The 16,423-nt window shown below is 33.0% G+C and overlaps 10 protein-coding genes across 10 annotated transcripts; 7 read left to right on the forward strand and 3 right to left on the reverse strand.

Annotated features, from left to right (window-relative positions):
• Positions 1–17: 17 nt before the first annotated feature.
• Positions 18–1,210, reverse strand: EIN_052730 (acetylornithine deacetylase, putative; the record flags this gene model as incomplete). The annotated part of the gene is made up of 2 exons (XM_004259781.1): positions 18–446; positions 509–1,210. The coding sequence occupies 2 exons, from the start codon at positions 1,208–1,210 to the stop codon at positions 18–20; spliced, it is 1,131 nt and encodes a 376-aa protein (XP_004259829.1).
• Positions 1,211–1,762: 552 nt separating this feature from the next.
• Positions 1,763–2,662, forward strand: EIN_052740 (hypothetical protein; the record flags this gene model as incomplete). Its single annotated transcript, XM_004259782.1, has 1 exon — positions 1,763–2,662. One exon carries the CDS (start codon positions 1,763–1,765, stop codon positions 2,660–2,662), a length of 900 nt encoding a protein of 299 aa, XP_004259830.1.
• A 189-nt stretch (positions 2,663–2,851) lies between these two features.
• Positions 2,852–4,654, forward strand: EIN_052750 (RAB GDP/GTP exchange factor, putative; the record flags this gene model as incomplete). Its single annotated transcript, XM_004259783.1, has 1 exon — positions 2,852–4,654. The coding sequence occupies one exon, from the start codon at positions 2,852–2,854 to the stop codon at positions 4,652–4,654; it is 1,803 nt and encodes a 600-aa protein (XP_004259831.1).
• Positions 4,655–4,692: 38 nt separating this feature from the next.
• On the reverse strand, positions 4,693–5,154 carry EIN_052760 (hypothetical protein; the record flags this gene model as incomplete). Its single annotated transcript, XM_004259784.1, has 1 exon — positions 4,693–5,154. The coding sequence occupies one exon, from the start codon at positions 5,152–5,154 to the stop codon at positions 4,693–4,695; it is 462 nt and encodes a 153-aa protein (XP_004259832.1).
• An 837-nt stretch (positions 5,155–5,991) lies between these two features.
• On the forward strand, positions 5,992–7,887 carry EIN_052770 (hypothetical protein; the record flags this gene model as incomplete). The annotated part of the gene is made up of 3 exons (XM_004259785.1): positions 5,992–7,289; positions 7,336–7,725; positions 7,797–7,887. 3 exons carry the CDS (start codon positions 5,992–5,994, stop codon positions 7,885–7,887), a joined length of 1,779 nt encoding a protein of 592 aa, XP_004259833.1.
• A 623-nt stretch (positions 7,888–8,510) lies between these two features.
• Positions 8,511–9,089, reverse strand: EIN_052780 (hypothetical protein; the record flags this gene model as incomplete). Its single annotated transcript, XM_004259786.1, has 1 exon — positions 8,511–9,089. The coding sequence occupies one exon, from the start codon at positions 9,087–9,089 to the stop codon at positions 8,511–8,513; it is 579 nt and encodes a 192-aa protein (XP_004259834.1).
• Positions 9,090–10,640: 1,551 nt separating this feature from the next.
• EIN_052790 (hypothetical protein) lies at positions 10,641–11,060 on the forward strand (the record flags this gene model as incomplete). The annotated part of the gene is made up of 2 exons (XM_004259787.1): positions 10,641–10,687; positions 10,760–11,060. 2 exons carry the CDS (start codon positions 10,641–10,643, stop codon positions 11,058–11,060), a joined length of 348 nt encoding a protein of 115 aa, XP_004259835.1.
• A 353-nt stretch (positions 11,061–11,413) lies between these two features.
• Positions 11,414–11,992, forward strand: EIN_052800 (hypothetical protein; the record flags this gene model as incomplete). The annotated part of the gene is made up of 1 exon (XM_004259788.1): positions 11,414–11,992. The coding sequence occupies one exon, from the start codon at positions 11,414–11,416 to the stop codon at positions 11,990–11,992; it is 579 nt and encodes a 192-aa protein (XP_004259836.1).
• Positions 11,993–12,110: 118 nt separating this feature from the next.
• Positions 12,111–13,733, forward strand: EIN_052810 (hypothetical protein; the record flags this gene model as incomplete). The annotated part of the gene is made up of 1 exon (XM_004259789.1): positions 12,111–13,733. One exon carries the CDS (start codon positions 12,111–12,113, stop codon positions 13,731–13,733), a length of 1,623 nt encoding a protein of 540 aa, XP_004259837.1.
• A 414-nt stretch (positions 13,734–14,147) lies between these two features.
• Positions 14,148–16,062, forward strand: EIN_052820 (serine/threonine protein phosphatase 2B catalytic subunit gamma isoform, putative; the record flags this gene model as incomplete). Its single annotated transcript, XM_004259790.1, has 2 exons — positions 14,148–14,506; positions 14,625–16,062. 2 exons carry the CDS (start codon positions 14,148–14,150, stop codon positions 16,060–16,062), a joined length of 1,797 nt encoding a protein of 598 aa, XP_004259838.1.
• Positions 16,063–16,423: the final 361 nt, after the last annotated feature.

Genomic DNA, 16,423 nt, shown 5'->3' on the forward strand with positions numbered 1-16,423 from the left:
TTAATTTAATTATTAATTTAATTAGTAAGGACCGAGTAAAGTATATCACTTGCAGTCACAATGTCTTCAATGAAGACAAACTCGTTTGGTTGATGCATGCAACCCATCAATCCCGGGCCAAAGATAATGACATCTGCTGATGGGAAATTAGTTTTGAACACAGCGCCGTCACTTCCATACTTCATTGGGATTTCATTTAGAACATACTTTGTACTCAAAAGATCTTTCATTGCGATGTAGAGTTGATTGGTGATGCGACATTGTACACTACGCATTTCACTGATATATTCATACGAGTACTGGGCGTATGAAATCTCATTCATTTGTTCAATGACATGCTGGAACATCTCTTTCATGTCTGGAGCGAAAACGTTTGGTGCGAATCTATAATCGACGTATTCCTCACAATAGTCTGGAACGATATTCATTTGAGTGCCTCCTTGTATCTAACGTGTTAATAAATATATTATAATAAATATATAATAAAATATATTATAAATTACCAAACCTTTCCTATATTCAAAGTCACATATCCATCAAGTTCTGGCCCATGAATTGCTTCTTTGAGGACATAATTCAAATCCGTTATACCTTCTATAGCATTGATACCACGCTCGGGTTCGGAAGCATGAGCACTTTTGCCGGTACAAGTGAACTTCATCCAAAAATGCCCGAACTGACTTGAGCCTAAGGAAAGGTTAGTTGGTTCTAATATGATGTAAGTACTCACATTCTCGAAAAGACTTTTGTTCTTTGCCGTGATGTCTTTGGCACCACGAACCGCTATTTCCTCCTCACATGAGAAGAAAACAGCTAAAGAGTCCAACTTCTTGTTCTGCTCTTTTAGCTTCTTTAACGTAAGAAAGGCAGAAACGTTTCCTCCTTTCATGTCTGTTGTACCAAGTCCTGTTGCTTTTATCTTCCCAGACTCTTCTGTGAATGTGACAGTGTATGGATCGGTCGACCACTTTGTCTTGTCTGCGTTCACTGTATCGAAATGACCACAAAGAACTGTTGTGAAGGTGTCGGACCAGTAAGCGAGCAAATTGGACTTCTTTGAATTTGGGGTGTATGGAAACACCTTTACTGTCATCCCAATCTCCTCTTCCAAAAACTTTTTGTAAAATAGCGTCGACTCCTCGTTGTCTTGAGAGGACGATGAAGTGTCAAAAGAAACTAATTTACTCAAAAAGTCCTTTGCAAAATCCATCAATTGATATTATTGAGTTGATAAATTAAATTATAATTGTTATAATTATTAATTAATTAAATTAATTTTTAATTTATATGTTAGATTAAATGGTTTCTATTATTGTAAAGTATTCTTTTAGATGTTAAAATTTGGAAAAACACAAGAGTAAATATGATTTGTAATAGATAGATGATACTTCCTTTCAATCAGCTATTACAGCCGATATCCTGTAAAATTTAAAGAGTGGTGTCTTTGTAATGTATTGTTATTTCAATTATTTGAGTTAAAGAAAAACAAATTTGTTATTTATTCAAAAAATGGTATATTATTAATTAAAATAATAAAGTAATAATAATTAAATAAAACCAAATAAAAACTTCAAATAATTTATTTGACTTTTTTTTCCTGAAAAAACTCAACAAAACGGCGTAAAACAATAAAAAACTTGTGTGACATTTTTAAAAGAGAAAATGAATTTTTTAGACAGTCAATTCCTTCAAAAAATAAAATAAAGAGAAGATTGACGTCAAACACTCATTAAAAAGCAGAGTAATAACTTTATTAGTCAGAATGAGTGATTCTAATCTCAGCACATTGTCTGCACAAGTCAGCGCAATCATCGGTTTTATCCAGAAACAGCAGATTTCTTTCCAGAACGAGTTGGCACTTCGCGACATTAAAATAGAAAGTTTGGAAAGTGAAATCAAAAATCTGAAAACCGAACTTTTGGAGCTGAAAAACTCAAAAGTTCCTCAAGAAGTCAAAACACCTACAAAAATTGAAAAAGTCAAAGCACTTGAGAAAGTGGAGAAAATTGAAAAAGCCTTAATCTTACCGTCGAAAAATGACGAAACAACACTGGAAGCTCTTTACGAAACAAAACTTAAAGACTGTCTTCAAACAGAACTTCCAGTCAAGAAAGACGACGGGACTACTTGGAAACAAAGCTACGAGACCTTTGTCGCATTTCCAATCATCAAAACCAATTTCGCCACAAACGAGAATGGAGTCTATGTATCAAATCAGCAGTGGGACTCATACTCAACAGTTAAAGTTTATAAGACCTCCGAGTTTGTGAAGGTCAGTTACACACCAAAGAACTATTGTGAAATCACTCTCAACACTCCCTTCCAAAAACTCATCAGTTTTGGCCTTGTAGATAACCCGAATTACACAAACAAGTGTTGTATTGGGAAAGAAAAGGAGAGTCTTGGGATGACGAGCGATGGGTACTTCTCATGGCCAAATGGCCAGAAAAAGAAAGCGACGCGTGTCTGGGGTGTTGGTGATGTCATTGGTGTGGGCACCGACCCCGACAACAAATTGGTGTATTTCACGTTCAACGGGAGAGTCATCATGAAAGTCCAAGTCACCTTTTCGAAGTGGTATGTTGCCCTTCAGACAAACAACTGGATTGGGTTTGAGGAGAACTTTGGGCGGGACCCATTCATCTATGATGTTATTCACTGACTCTATTTATTAATTTAATTCTATTTAATATGGTTACTTCAATTAATACCAATACCAACGGACTTTGTATTAATTTGAGTGTTGTAGAGACAAAGATTTTTCCAGAAATAAAGAGTTCTATTTTAGAAACCCCTTTTTTTTAAAGCCAAGAAAAAATCGAAGAGACTTGAAATAAACAAGCAAAACCATATGAAGAGCGTGATCGACGCAAACGGGAATCAGAGGTGGAAAGACATCAACGAGAAAGAAGACACGGAGAAAATACGAGTCTACTTTCCGAATATCATCAGCGAGTTTTGTCGCAGTCACGGATTCAATTACACATCCCCTTCAAAAATTACACCCGTACCTCAAGTCTCAAATAACCCTTTTTTTCGGCAGATATTGGGATCACCATTGGGTATCCAGGCACTCTTATATTGCATTAAGTATGGACTGACGTTGGTGGTGCCATTAAACCCCCCCGAACTGTCTATTGAGTTTTTGTCAACACATATGATTGTGAGAAAACAGGGGGGAAAGGACTTTGTGTCGCTCAATGGGATATATGGGACAATAGAGTCTGAGGGATTGTCACCGTATACAGAACAATTGATTCCATTTCCTACCGTTATTCACCCTGAAATTTTGAGCGACAGAGAGTCGTTCAATTTGCTCAGAAAAAGCTCAAAGAATTTCAGAAGTGATGGGGGATCGTCGTTCATTGAAGGGTCGATTTTCGAAATACCCTTTGGGAACATCCCGATCTTGTTCATATCACAGACACTCAGATTTGAAGGATGCATGTGGGGATTCATTAACGAAAATGTTCAAAACGAATGGAAGGTGAAGACGTACTGTCCTTTGTGTATTCCCGAAATTGATGTGAATGTCTCCAACGAAGAAACTATCCAGCGAGTCACACGCACTTATTCGAGAAATTCAGTGAAGATCCCAAAAGACTTGACGTCACGTAAAAAAGCGGAAGAGCGCGAGAAAGAGCGACTTAAGAAGATCTTCCAAACGGAGAATTTAGTGTGGATCTATTCCAATGTCGAAGAGGAACAAGGCGAATTAGAAAGTTCCGTATCACAAGCGATGAGTGACCCTGTGATGGTCCAATACATCTCCGCGACTAAGTCGCAATTTCCGGAGTTAGTTAAAGGAAAGAGTTGTGAAGAGCGAGCCAAATTATTGAAGCGAGTAGTTAACCAAATGGTTAACAAACTCCCACAAAGTTTCAAAGACAAAAATTATGACAATTTGGCAGTCAGAAAAGTCGTCGAGAACATTACAACATCCCTCTTGTTCGAGTTTATATGGCCACCAGCGTATGGGGATAGAATAGACACTAAAGAGTTGGTTGATGACAATAAACTGTCAAACACAATTGAAGATCATCAATTCATTCGAGCCGTCCATCTCGACGTCGGATTCTTAGACGAAGAAATTGGACGGGTTGGGTCGAGACAAGTCATCGGCATTTTGAGGAAGATGAACAACTTTAAGACCCCATCACAGAAGTTGGTGCAGCTTGGAAACGCATTTAAAGCACTTCAGGCACTCACATTTTCATTGTTACCCCCCGGTGACTCGGTGACTGCAGATGTCCTCTTACCGTCATTTATATACATCGTGATACGAGCTAATTTACCACACTTGTCGAGTACCTACTCATACTTGTCTGCGTTCTCTGATCGGTGTGACCCTAACGGAGAGTACTCGTACTACTTGACTAACCTCTTTGGAGCAATTTCGTTCTTGTTGCAAGTGACTGGGAAGCAGCTTACTATTGATGAAAAGATCTACGAAGACGCCATTCAAAAGATCAAAGTCGAGAAGAAGGAAGTGGGGAATCTGTTTGATCAGAAGCGGGAGGATGGGTACGCGAAGTTTGAGAGGATGAAAGACATCGAAACGCTGAACGAGTTGGACAAGGTGGAGTTGCTTAGAGAGTATAAGGAACTTGTCAGGAAGAATGAAGAACTGCGAAAGGAGTTGAACATAAAATAAGTATATCATTTGTTATGTCTCTGTTGCTTTACATGTCCTCATTGCTTTGATAACCAGTTCTGCATCGACTGCGTAGAGTTAATATATGATTGCATCATCTTCTCGCAACTCTCGCGCTTCGCTACAATCGACTGCATCTTCTTATAAGCGTCGAAGATGTTTTGGTTGATTACACGCATTAATGTCAACTGTTCGAGACAAAGTTGAACAAAAGCGTCAATTTCTTGGTCAGTGCCAATCGATGGAATTGGCTTAAGTTGTACTTTAGGAGACTGTGGGATCGTTGGAATTGTTTGAAGCATCTGCGTCAAACCATCAATTTTCTCGTTTAATGTTTTGGCTAAACTCACTTCGAGATTGGATGGTGTTTGTAGAGGAGATTCTTTCAGTGTTTTTGTCATCATGTGAAGTGAGTCTGACAACTCTGTTGAAACTTGTGACATTAACTCTTCAATATGTTGTTTAGTTATTGTTGGTGTAGGTTGCGCCGAGACGTTCATTGAATTTAGAGTAATATCGTCATTCATATTTGGTATCACTTATCAATTACTATTATAACTATATGTTATATTTATTTTTTATTATTAAACTAATAATCAAACAATTGAACAAAATAATAAAATAAATAAACTATTTTTATTAAAATATTTATTTAAATTATATCATTCTAATTAAAGACAATACCAGAACTATCTGTTCTTTTATTTTTTTAGTTAACATCATTCATTATATTTATAATAAAAGATTTTATCAACTTCAGTATTATTTTATTATTAATTAAATATATTATAATAAATAATTAAATTGGAATTATGTAACACATCCCAATTTATTATGAATTTTTCTTTATAAAAAGTGTTAGTGTCGAATGGTTTCTATTATTAATTGGCAAATCTAATTCCTTTTCTTTAAAAAAAACAAAAAACACAGTTTTCCAATTATTTTTTTACCCAATTCAATAAGTAATGTTGACCAAAAAAATAAAAAATTGATATAAAAACAAACTTATTATTGTGTTATAAAATCTAATAAAACAATCGTTTTTTTTTAAAATAAAATAACTTATTAAGTATTATGATATTTTTTTAATAATTGTCTACAACAGAAAAACAGTTTTTGTTTATTTTTTGTTGTCAAGAAGTGCCCAAAATGTCTTAATTTCCTTTAAATAACGGGCAAGAAAATGAATACTGTGAAGTTCGAATTGGTAGGACATCTACTTATTAGTACATTATTAATTACTTAATAACACAATATAGTAAAACTCGTATTGAATTTGATATCAAAAAATAAAAAATACAAAACACCAAAGTGAACTGCCAATCCTCAATAACGAGATGTTCAAGAAATACGAGCCGAGTGGGCAACATGTTTTTATATTAGTGAACAGCGTTTCTGACATTCCGATGTTCCAGCAAAATATCGTTTCCTTGAGATGGAAATATAACAAATCTGAAGGTACTTTTAAGAAGGTTGAAGTGTCCAAAGGGTGTGCATTGTTCAATGAGTCTTTCACAGTTCCTCTCTTGATTGAACAAAAGAACCAAGAGTACAAAGATGTCAAAATCCAAATTTCATTGATGTCAACCACAGCAAAGCCCACTGAGTTACGTACACTGAAAACAACACTAGTGAAGTTACTGAAGAAGACTACAATCCCTGAAAATTATAAGGAAAGTGAGTTCACGTTACCCTTCGAGGAGCTCACGGGTAAAATCACTTTCTCTGTTTCTTTAAAACAAAGTGATTCGACAGATTCAGTGTCTGTCGAACAAAATTTACAAGAGAGTCCAAAGTCCGACAAAATTTCAATAGAAATTGCACCTTCAAAACATTTGTCATTCAACCAATACAGTGGCAGAAAAAGAAGAGCAGCTTCATTTTGTAAAAAAGCTTCCCCTTTTGATAAGGAAACTCCTGTGGAGGTTGGTTCCCCACTTTCAATTTACGGCAAAGACTCCACACCATCAGGAATGCACTCTGAAAGTTTGATAAGTACAAAGTGTGTCGAGACCAAGAACGCCGATATTTTAAGTCTCCGCGAACCCAAACGGAAACACATTAATGTCAACTTCGCGCAGAATGCCGTGACGCTTTCTCCACGGGAATTAAATAAAATGAAAATGGAGGAAGAGATTAAGACAGTCGATGACAAAGACAAGCGCATTGAATTTTTGGAGGAGAGAGTCAAGTTTCTGGAGAGAACAAATATCGAACTCGAACACACTCAATTCATAAAAGCGTCATCATTCATCATGGAAACATTCTTCTCTATTCGACTGACAACAGAAAATGATGTCACTGTCACCGCAGCAAGAATCTGCCACGTACTCACAAAAGACTTTTTGTTGGACGATAAGAACAATGACTTCTTGTCCCATATCATTAATGCAATTTACTCGTTGTCGATCAGTAATAAAACTTCTTTGGAACAATGCGTGTATTGGATCGCAACGGTCTCGAGTGTCATCGAGCACATCAGAAAGTTCAAAGGAATCATTGGGCTAGAAAACAAACTCATACCTTATGAGAGCTCTTTGGTACCACAACGAGCACTTATCGCGGGATGGGTAGTCGAAATGGTGTGCGACACGAACAAAGAGTATTACAAGTTCTTTGTCGACAAAGAAACAAAGTTTGTTGGTTGCCTTTTGGAATGGTTTGAAGAGAATAACACTGAGGTACAACTTCGAAAAGATTTGTTTACTTGTTAATAACATGAGGAAATTCAAAATGAGTGACGACTTTGTGATGAAGATGGCGACTTTTGTCATCGACATTTCATCGAAAAATCTGTTCAATTACATCATCCAAGAGCAAATGGAAATAACACGCGACTTGTTAGCGACTATTTGGGAAAAAACTGAACTCTTCACATCACTCATAGCAAAGGAAGTCGTCGTCACTTTGGAACACATGAGAAGCGTCAAAGTCCTCAAAGACTTCGACACTGTTGTGACAGCGGCGACAAAACCAACGAAGACTCTCAAGGCAGACTTGGAAGCAATTGGCGTAAAAGCATTTAACCAAACACAACTGACAACACTGTTGTCGAGAGTCAAACCACCACTGTTTGTTCTGATGAATTTTCTTTGTATCATAAAAGGTAAAATGAGTTTTTTTGAAATGAATTAATAAATAGTTCATCGGCAGTACTCGCAGAGTTTGTTGGCGGTGGACCACTTTCTATGACTTTCGACTACGCATCTGCTCTCATGTCTGGATTCTTTTAATCCTTTAATGTATTAGTTTTTTGGTGTATGTTTTTCTCTTTTACATAGTTTATCTAATAATATATTATTATATTTCAACGTATTCGAATAGTGAACTATATTGTTCTATTTATTTTAATATACTAAATTTGTCTTGACAATTCAATAATAAAAATATAGTAATAATTAATTAAAATTATATATAGTTTCTAATAAATGTTTTTTGTGTTTAAAATAAAAAACATAACAAAAAAAAAATTCTAAAACATTTTTGAACAATATTTTGGGTTTATTATTATAATTTTTTTAAATTAATTATAGTTTTAATTATATTGATTTAAAAGTATAATTATTAGTTCAAATTGTCAAAAAATCAAAAAGCTGAAATCTATTTTTAGATATTTTTGTCGAGTATTTATTTAACTATTTTTGTTCAAAAATTCAAATTAAATAAAAATAAACAAACTTTTATACCCCAAAATTAGGGTAAAAGCTATAAAAATGTATCTTTTGTTGAAATAATTTGTTTGACGTAAAGAAAAATAATCGAACAATTTATAACAACAAAAGATTAATAAATAAGCGAAAAAGGTATATTTTTTTTGTTTTTTCTTCAATATCAAATTATAAAGAAAAGCATTAAATTATTTACCAAAGACAGTATGATACAAATTTGAATCCAAAGAAACTTCTCCCTTATTACCCAGTTTGTTTAGAATGTATTCTCGAGCTTTTGTGGATTGCAATTTGATTGTTTGATCATCAACAATAAGTTTATTGTTTTTGTGAATTGACAATTTACCTTCGATTCCATCAGCCTCGTCTATTTCCAATTTAGTATCAAAGTGATATAAGAAGAGAACGTCTTCAAGATAATGCATGATCTCTTGTCTTTTTTCGAAACTAAATCGCCTATTTGCTGTTTTTTGAGACAGACCAGTTTTGAGAAGGTAATTGATTTTGTCTTTTTTTCGCATTGCAACATAATCTAAAATATTAAGGGTATCCTTTTCAAATACAATTTCTTTGACACGCATAAATTGAAGTGTCTTTGTTGCTAAATGACGAGGCTTACCAATTATTACAGTCGAAAAGCTACTTAAAAGTGTAATATAAATGATACCCAATTCACTTTGAGCAGTTTGCATCGTTTGTGCTCGTCGTGGTATTGGATCATTATCTTCTAAATTGGGAGTTACGTGCCGCAGTGGAAGGTAGTGCATCTTCTTTTTCAAACCTTTAAATAAATAGTTCTTTTTCGTTGTCTTTTGAAAATTTGGTTGTTGAAATAAATTCATTTCGTGAAAATTAATGTTTTTAAAACGACAACGGAAGTAGAATTACGATGATCAATTGAATTAAACAAAAATTTGATTAATAATTTTAATATTTTAAGCTAAAAATTGCTTTATGTAAATCGAAAGTTTTTTTATGATCATATTTATAGATTGTATTTTTTAAAAAAAAGTTACAATTTGACACCTTTTGATTTAAAAACTAAAATAATCAAACTCAAAAAACCAACAATTTTGATTTAAAATCATTCCCATAATGTAATTTGGAAAAAAAATTAAATAAAATAATTTAAAAGAAATAATATTATTTGGTTTTTTATTAATTAAACTTATATAATAGATAATAATAATTTTTGTTATAAAATGATAAACTATGAACCAATAATTTAAATTAATATTTATTTATAATTAATAAATAATTATTTGATAATAACAAATTATTACAATTTTATTTGTTATACATATTATGATAAATTTTTTACAGTTTTCAGCTATTTAAGAAATTATTATATATTAGGAAATAAACTAAAAATGTACTAAAATATATAATAATAATATTAATAAATAATAATTGTTATTTTTGGTTATAAAATTGATTAAAAGTTTTGATATAATTTTAATTTTAATTATTATTTCAAATAAAAAAAAAAGACAGTAAAACAATACTAAATTAGTAAACCAATGGTTTATTTTATTATATAAACGATTTGTATTTTAATTATTCCCCAAATTTTAAATAAAACACCTTTAGTTTTGTTAAACTTCAAATTTGATCTGGTAATTAAAAATCAGAAATATTCAATAAATGTATGTAAAATGAAACATTTTAATAATGTTTAGTTAAAACAATTTGGTCAATCATTTGTCATAATAATTTGTCAAGTTTTCGGCGGTAATAACTTTAGATAATCAAGAAGATTTAATAACCTCATTATTTTAAGGAAATCAAACTAAAAAAATGATATCTGTTAAGCTTTTTATCAGTTAAATTAGTTTTGCCTAAAGTGCAATATGTTAAAAAAACACATTGTTTTCTTATATTTGTTTACCATAAAAAAATACTGACAAAAACACCTTAATTTTAATAAAATTTGCCTAACATTTATATTATTCATTTTACACATAATAAGTGTTAAAGTGTCTTTTGTTTGCCTCATCTACAAAAAATCTTTAAACCAAGATCAGACCTCAAACACAAACCGAGAAAAATTCCGATTTTAAAAATATTCTTTGTTGCACGAAGTTTGCAGAAAGCCCAGAAAATTCGATGGACTCTTCTTTTGATGTTTAAGAATTTCCATCCAAAAGCCCCGCTTGACGGCCAGACAATGCCGTGAAAACTTCAAAGAACATTCGATACTTTAAAAAAGAAACAATGAATATATAGTAAAAGAACCATAAAAAAACCAAACGTGAATAACAGGGTTTGGAGACCTTTGCACTATAAAAACACTGAACAACAAGATTCATTTCTCCTCGATGAACGTAATTCAACCCACCGCACTTCACTTGCTTGATTGTTACAAGTTTGTTTCGGCGTCCGAAAGAGGGTTTTCTCCTTCGACTAAAAATAAATGTTTAATATAGTTAACGCCTAGTGATTACGTTCTGGAGAACGATGAGGACGACTACCAATTCGACATGTCAGACGACAACGAAGCCACTTCGAATGACAGAATTGGTACTTTTAATGACACTAATTGGTCTGTCCATGACGTCATTATTCCACCAAGAGGCACCAACCCAATCTCTTTGGTTTTAAGTAGTGTTCCTGTTGTTGACTCGGATAACTCAGACTCTGTTTTTGTTCAAACTGCTGACCCCCGTCTGTGTAAAAGCACTCCATCTGTAAATCATTTCGACGACGACGAAGAGTTCTTCTTTGAGGACGAATTCTGATACTGTTTTTATCTCAACAAGTCTTGTTTTTTGCACACTTTGGTTTTCCTATTTGTTTATAATATATTAATAGTAATATATAGTATAGACATTTCGCTTTTAATTTTAAATTATTAAAATTAAAAATTATTAACTATCAAATTATAATTTACTTTAATTAATTTTAAAACTAAAGTATGGTTATTTTATTATTATTTTTTTACTATCAAATGTGTGTAGTTGAATTTATAATAAAGAATTAATATATATAGCTTTTTGATGTAAACCATTTGAAATAATAAAAATATTAGAAATAAAAGATGAAGTTTTTAGGCTTCGAATTTCTAGCGAAACGACTGAAAAATTAAAAGGTGATGGAAACACGGAATTTCAACTTTAAGGCAGCACCCTTTTTACCTCGGAGCAAAAGCCTTCAACTCGAAGAAGAAAAAATGAAAAACATCATCAAGCTTTTACCATCGGACACACCACAAGATATCATCGAACAAATCGAAAAGGCAAAACCGGAGATGCGAGAAATGATTGTCGAGAATTACATATCACAACTGTATGGAAACGTTTTTGATTCGGACGATTCGAGTGGGTCTTGGGAAACCGACACCAACTTCTGGGAAGAAGAGGGATTGCCGTCGGTGGAGGATTTGATTCAATACGGGAACTACGTGAAGGAAGAGAAATTGAAAGAGGAGTTAAACAACATTTGTGAGTATATAGACAACACCCCCCCTGATGAAAAAGGACAGGCGCTGTCTTTGAAAACAGCGAAAGAGTATACAGAGAGGTATAACAATGATCCAAGCGTGAATACAGGGTATAAGGTCAACCACTGTCAATTGATGACTGTTTCGCAAATGACAAAGAATCAGACGTACGACGAGATAAAAATGACACTTGCAAGATATCACACCTTTTTTAATGGCAACTTCGCGTAATGAGGTTTAAAAGCATTGTTAATTTAATAACTTGTTTGTCATTTGTGTTACTTATCAAGGGTTTGTCAATGACTTTTATTCGTCTTTTTAAAGACGTATCTGTATACAACAAACATCAATGAAGATACTTGAACAGGTGTTTATTAAAAACGTCGTGTTGTATCTCGAAACCAAAGAAGATGTAATTAACTTGATCTTAGTCAATAAAACAATGACAGAAGCTATCAACACTATGTACATTAATCCTTACAAGCTGACAACAAAATGCTCAATCCAGGAAGTACTCCAACTCTTCCCAGCACTCCAAACTTTGTATTTATACAGTGGAAACTCTTCAAATTTGAATAACGACGATTTAAAGTCGCAATTGGAAAAATTTCCAATCATTGATTTGAACTTGGATGGATACTACGAAAATACAAAAGGAAAAAAAATAGAGAAACACCCACTTTTCAACATCAGAAACATTTTTCAGAAAATAAGAAAGTTGCGTGTGAATGTGGAACAGATCAAAGCAAGAAATTTTAATTTAGAAGCATGTAAACAACTCACTTCAATTACAGTTATTGAGCACAACAACAAAATTGATAGTGCCGAGGTAATGAGTCGTATCGCAAAACACAAGACGTTGAAAACAGTAGTTTTAATACTCACATGTACCAACGCATTGGAATTGATAAAGAGAGTCAACTTTAGTGAACACATGCAAACGAATTACAAGCTTATAGTGATAGCTTCACAAAAAATTGTTAAAGAACCAAATTACATAAATTTTACACAACTTCCTGAAAACGTCAAAGTGTACACCACGTATATTTCTAAAAATACAATCGAACAGAACATCGATTTTGTACCTCTGACAAAATGTGTTGTGACACAACTAGACTGCGGAATCAAAATTATGAAAGACGTTGGAAATCATGTGGACTATGTGACGGATATACTACAAAAGTGTTTGACTAACAAAGTGCGAGTTGCTTCATTTGGCAAACACAAATACACAGAAGTTAATGATTATGCAGACAGACAAATCAACACCCTTGATTTAAGTCAATGTGAAACAATAAGCGAAATTGAAATTAAAAATGTCCACCATTGCGTAATAACTGTTCCAAATAGGGCAAGAAATATTTTTATCCAGCATGTGAACAAAGACACGACAATAGAAATGGCTAACTGTCGTCCAAGTGTTTTAAATATTTTTTATTGTAAGGCGGACATGTCTTGTATTAATGATGACAATATAAAAGAGCTTTGGATCGATTCTTTAGATACTATTCAATTTAAACATAAAAATCAAATCATCGGACACAAATATGTCGTCAACTTGGACATCGTCAAGACGTATATAGTTCAAAACTACTCAACTCCTCATGAATTTGTTTTAGAAAAGGGTGGCAAAGTAATTACAAGTTTTAGTGTTGGTGTCTTTGAAATGGAATATCCTCTTAAATTACAAATTGATATTCCTGGCTCTCTTATTGATCTAACACAAATACCATTAAATGAGTTCACTATTTATAACGACCAGGAAGAGTTACTAGAATTTGATAATCCAGTAAAACTTGGAGATGTCAAGGATGTTTCAATAAGTGGTGTTTGTTTGAATGATTTAAGTGTTGGAAATGTCAATTCCATTTCATTGAGTGTGGTGAAAATACGGAAGTTCAAAATTATAAGTGCAAAATATTTTAGCATTCAAGAATCGACACTCAATATAGAAAATTTGGAATTCCTTTAAAGTTTTGAACCTTTTTTTAAATTGATCTGTTTTTTTTATTTTTTTATAGTACTTTTATAACTTAATAAAAGCTTCCTAGATAATTTATTTATAATTTTGATTATAGAAATAATTTAATTAATTTGTTTTTATTATATAATTAAATATAAATATACTATACTAAAATTATTATAATAATATAGTATATAAATATAAATTATTTTACTATTTAAACTGTCACATAATAAATCAAAAACCAACAATAAAAGTGTAGAAAAACTAGAGAACTTTTGCAAAACTTCTTGTTGCAAAACAAAAAAAAATGCTCAGTCTTATAATATAGAAGTATAAAAAAAACTATTTCATAAATAAGTGTTGTTGAAAGTTTCTTTTTTTAATTTCTCAGGGTGCGAACTTTGATGAACATATACAAAGATGAAAGGTGGGCTTCTGACACGGCGTGACTTCTTTAAAGACGGTCGTTACAATACAGATATTCTTCAAGAACATTTCCAACATGGTGGGTTGATAGAAAAAGAAACTGTTATAACAATAATTGATGAAGCAAAGATGCTACTAATAAAAGAACCAAACATGGTTGAAGTCGAAGAGAATGCTCTTATATTTGGCGATATCCATGGCAATTATTTCAACTTTTTAAATATTTTGAATGATGCACAATGGGTAAATTTGTCACATGTAAAGGTGTTTCTTGGTGATTATGTTGACAGAGGAAAGTACTCGACGGAAACAATGATCACTTTGTTGTGTCTTAAAATCAATTCACCAGAAGGGTTTGCTGTCTTTGGTTCTTTTTTTAGAACATCAGTATAGTATAAATTACTATACAAATCTAGAAAATGTTATATTTATTTATAGCATTCTATTCAATATATTCAACTGACTGTATAGTGTTATTTTACTACGAGGAAACCACGAGTCTGCTGCAATGACACACATTTTTGGGTTTGAAAGAGAGTGCACGTGGAAATACGACAGTGGGGTCTACAACAAATTTATCGAACTTTTCAGAACATTACCACTTTGTGTCTATTTGAGTCTCCCTCTTGGAAATTTCTTCTTGTGTCATGGAGGCCTGTCGCCGTCACTTCACTCGGTGAACCAAATCAAATTGATTGATAGATTTAGAGAAATTCCAGAGATTGGTGTGTTCAGTGATATGTTATGGAGTGACCCGTTAATGTATGAGACCTATGACGAGAAGTATGAGAATGGTGAAATAAATGATGATTGGTTCGATGTGACGTACTTACACAATGACAGTAGAGACTGCTCTTACTTCTATGGATATGAGGCCATCGTCACTTTTCTTGAAAACAACGACTTGCGAGCACTAATAAGAGCACACGAGTGTGTAGATGGTGTTCAACAATACGACTTTGAAAGTGATGACCACATTCCAATTATGTTTACTGTATTTTCATCTGCTGGATATAATGGAACCAACAGAGGAGGTTCTATTTTTATGGGAGATGATGGGATGAAGGTGAAGTTGTACGGGTACACCGACCCTGTTTTCAAAGACCCATTCTATTTCGATACATTCAATTACTCTCTTCAAGCGTTCTTTGATCAGTTCCAGGGTATCTGTGGACAAATGATGTTGTATATGTTCGATGTCCAAGAAGAAGATAAAGAAGAGGACATTACAAAGACGTTAGAACAATTGGACTCGAGTCTGTCTAACACACTTCATCCATTTACAATCGAATCTTTTGAAAAAGATAAGGAGACAAAAGAGAGTGTTAATGATACCAGTGAAAATAAAGTCATAATTGAAAAGAAGTATATACCTGACAAATGCGAACAGAAGGTCGAACAGAAAGTAAAGCTTCCTGAACCAAAGTTTGTCAAGAAGTCGGAGGAAACTCCACTACAAAATCAAATAGAAGCACTTCAAAAGAGGCAAAATAATAGAAAAGTCGTTGTGACCAATTCTTGTGTAAATGCACCACTGATTAATACAAATAAGAATATACAACCATCAAGCAGAATAGATATGGTCAATAAAACTTCTTCATTGGCATCGTCCCAAGAAAATGATATATCATCACTACCTTCAACTAATATCATCCTCGGCAACACAGAAAGAAAATTGTTTATGTCACTCACGGGATTCGAAAAGAAGAAGTCTGGATTTAAAAATAGACTCAACAAGTTCTACGAGTCAGCACCACCAACTCTGGCACAACTCAGAGAGTACTGGAATAAGTCTTTGAAAGAATCACAATCTTCAAAAGAAACACCAATGGACTCATCTAAAAATTCACTGAATTCTTCAGAGTCTGATCTCATCTCCAAGCACTTAGTTTTTAATTTCGATAATTGATTTGCTGTTTTGTTACATTATTTGAAAAACCTTTGTTGGTGTCATCTAGTGACGGGGAAACTCCAAACCCATTTTAATGTTTTTACAAATGTTATATCAAAATAAAACCGTAGATTTATTTTCTGGTAAATATAAACTATTTATATGGAATTTGTTTACAAAACAAAGAGAGAATATTAGACTCCGAGCGGAGATATGAAAAAGCCCTTATAAAGTCTGAACTTGGCGAGCAAAGAGATTGATGGGTTTCTTTGTTTTAATCACACTTGTTATACTCAAAGCATCAAGTGAAGACTTACATAAGAAAAAAGAAGATATTGTATGTCAAAAAGATGGATTTTATTGTGTAGATGGACACCCC

The sequence above is a fragment of the Entamoeba invadens genome (assembly GCF_000330505.1).
Source record: "Entamoeba invadens IP1 unplaced genomic scaffold scaff_1105074726711, whole genome shotgun sequence".
NCBI lineage: Eukaryota > Evosea > Mastigamoebida > Endamoebidae > Entamoeba > Entamoeba invadens.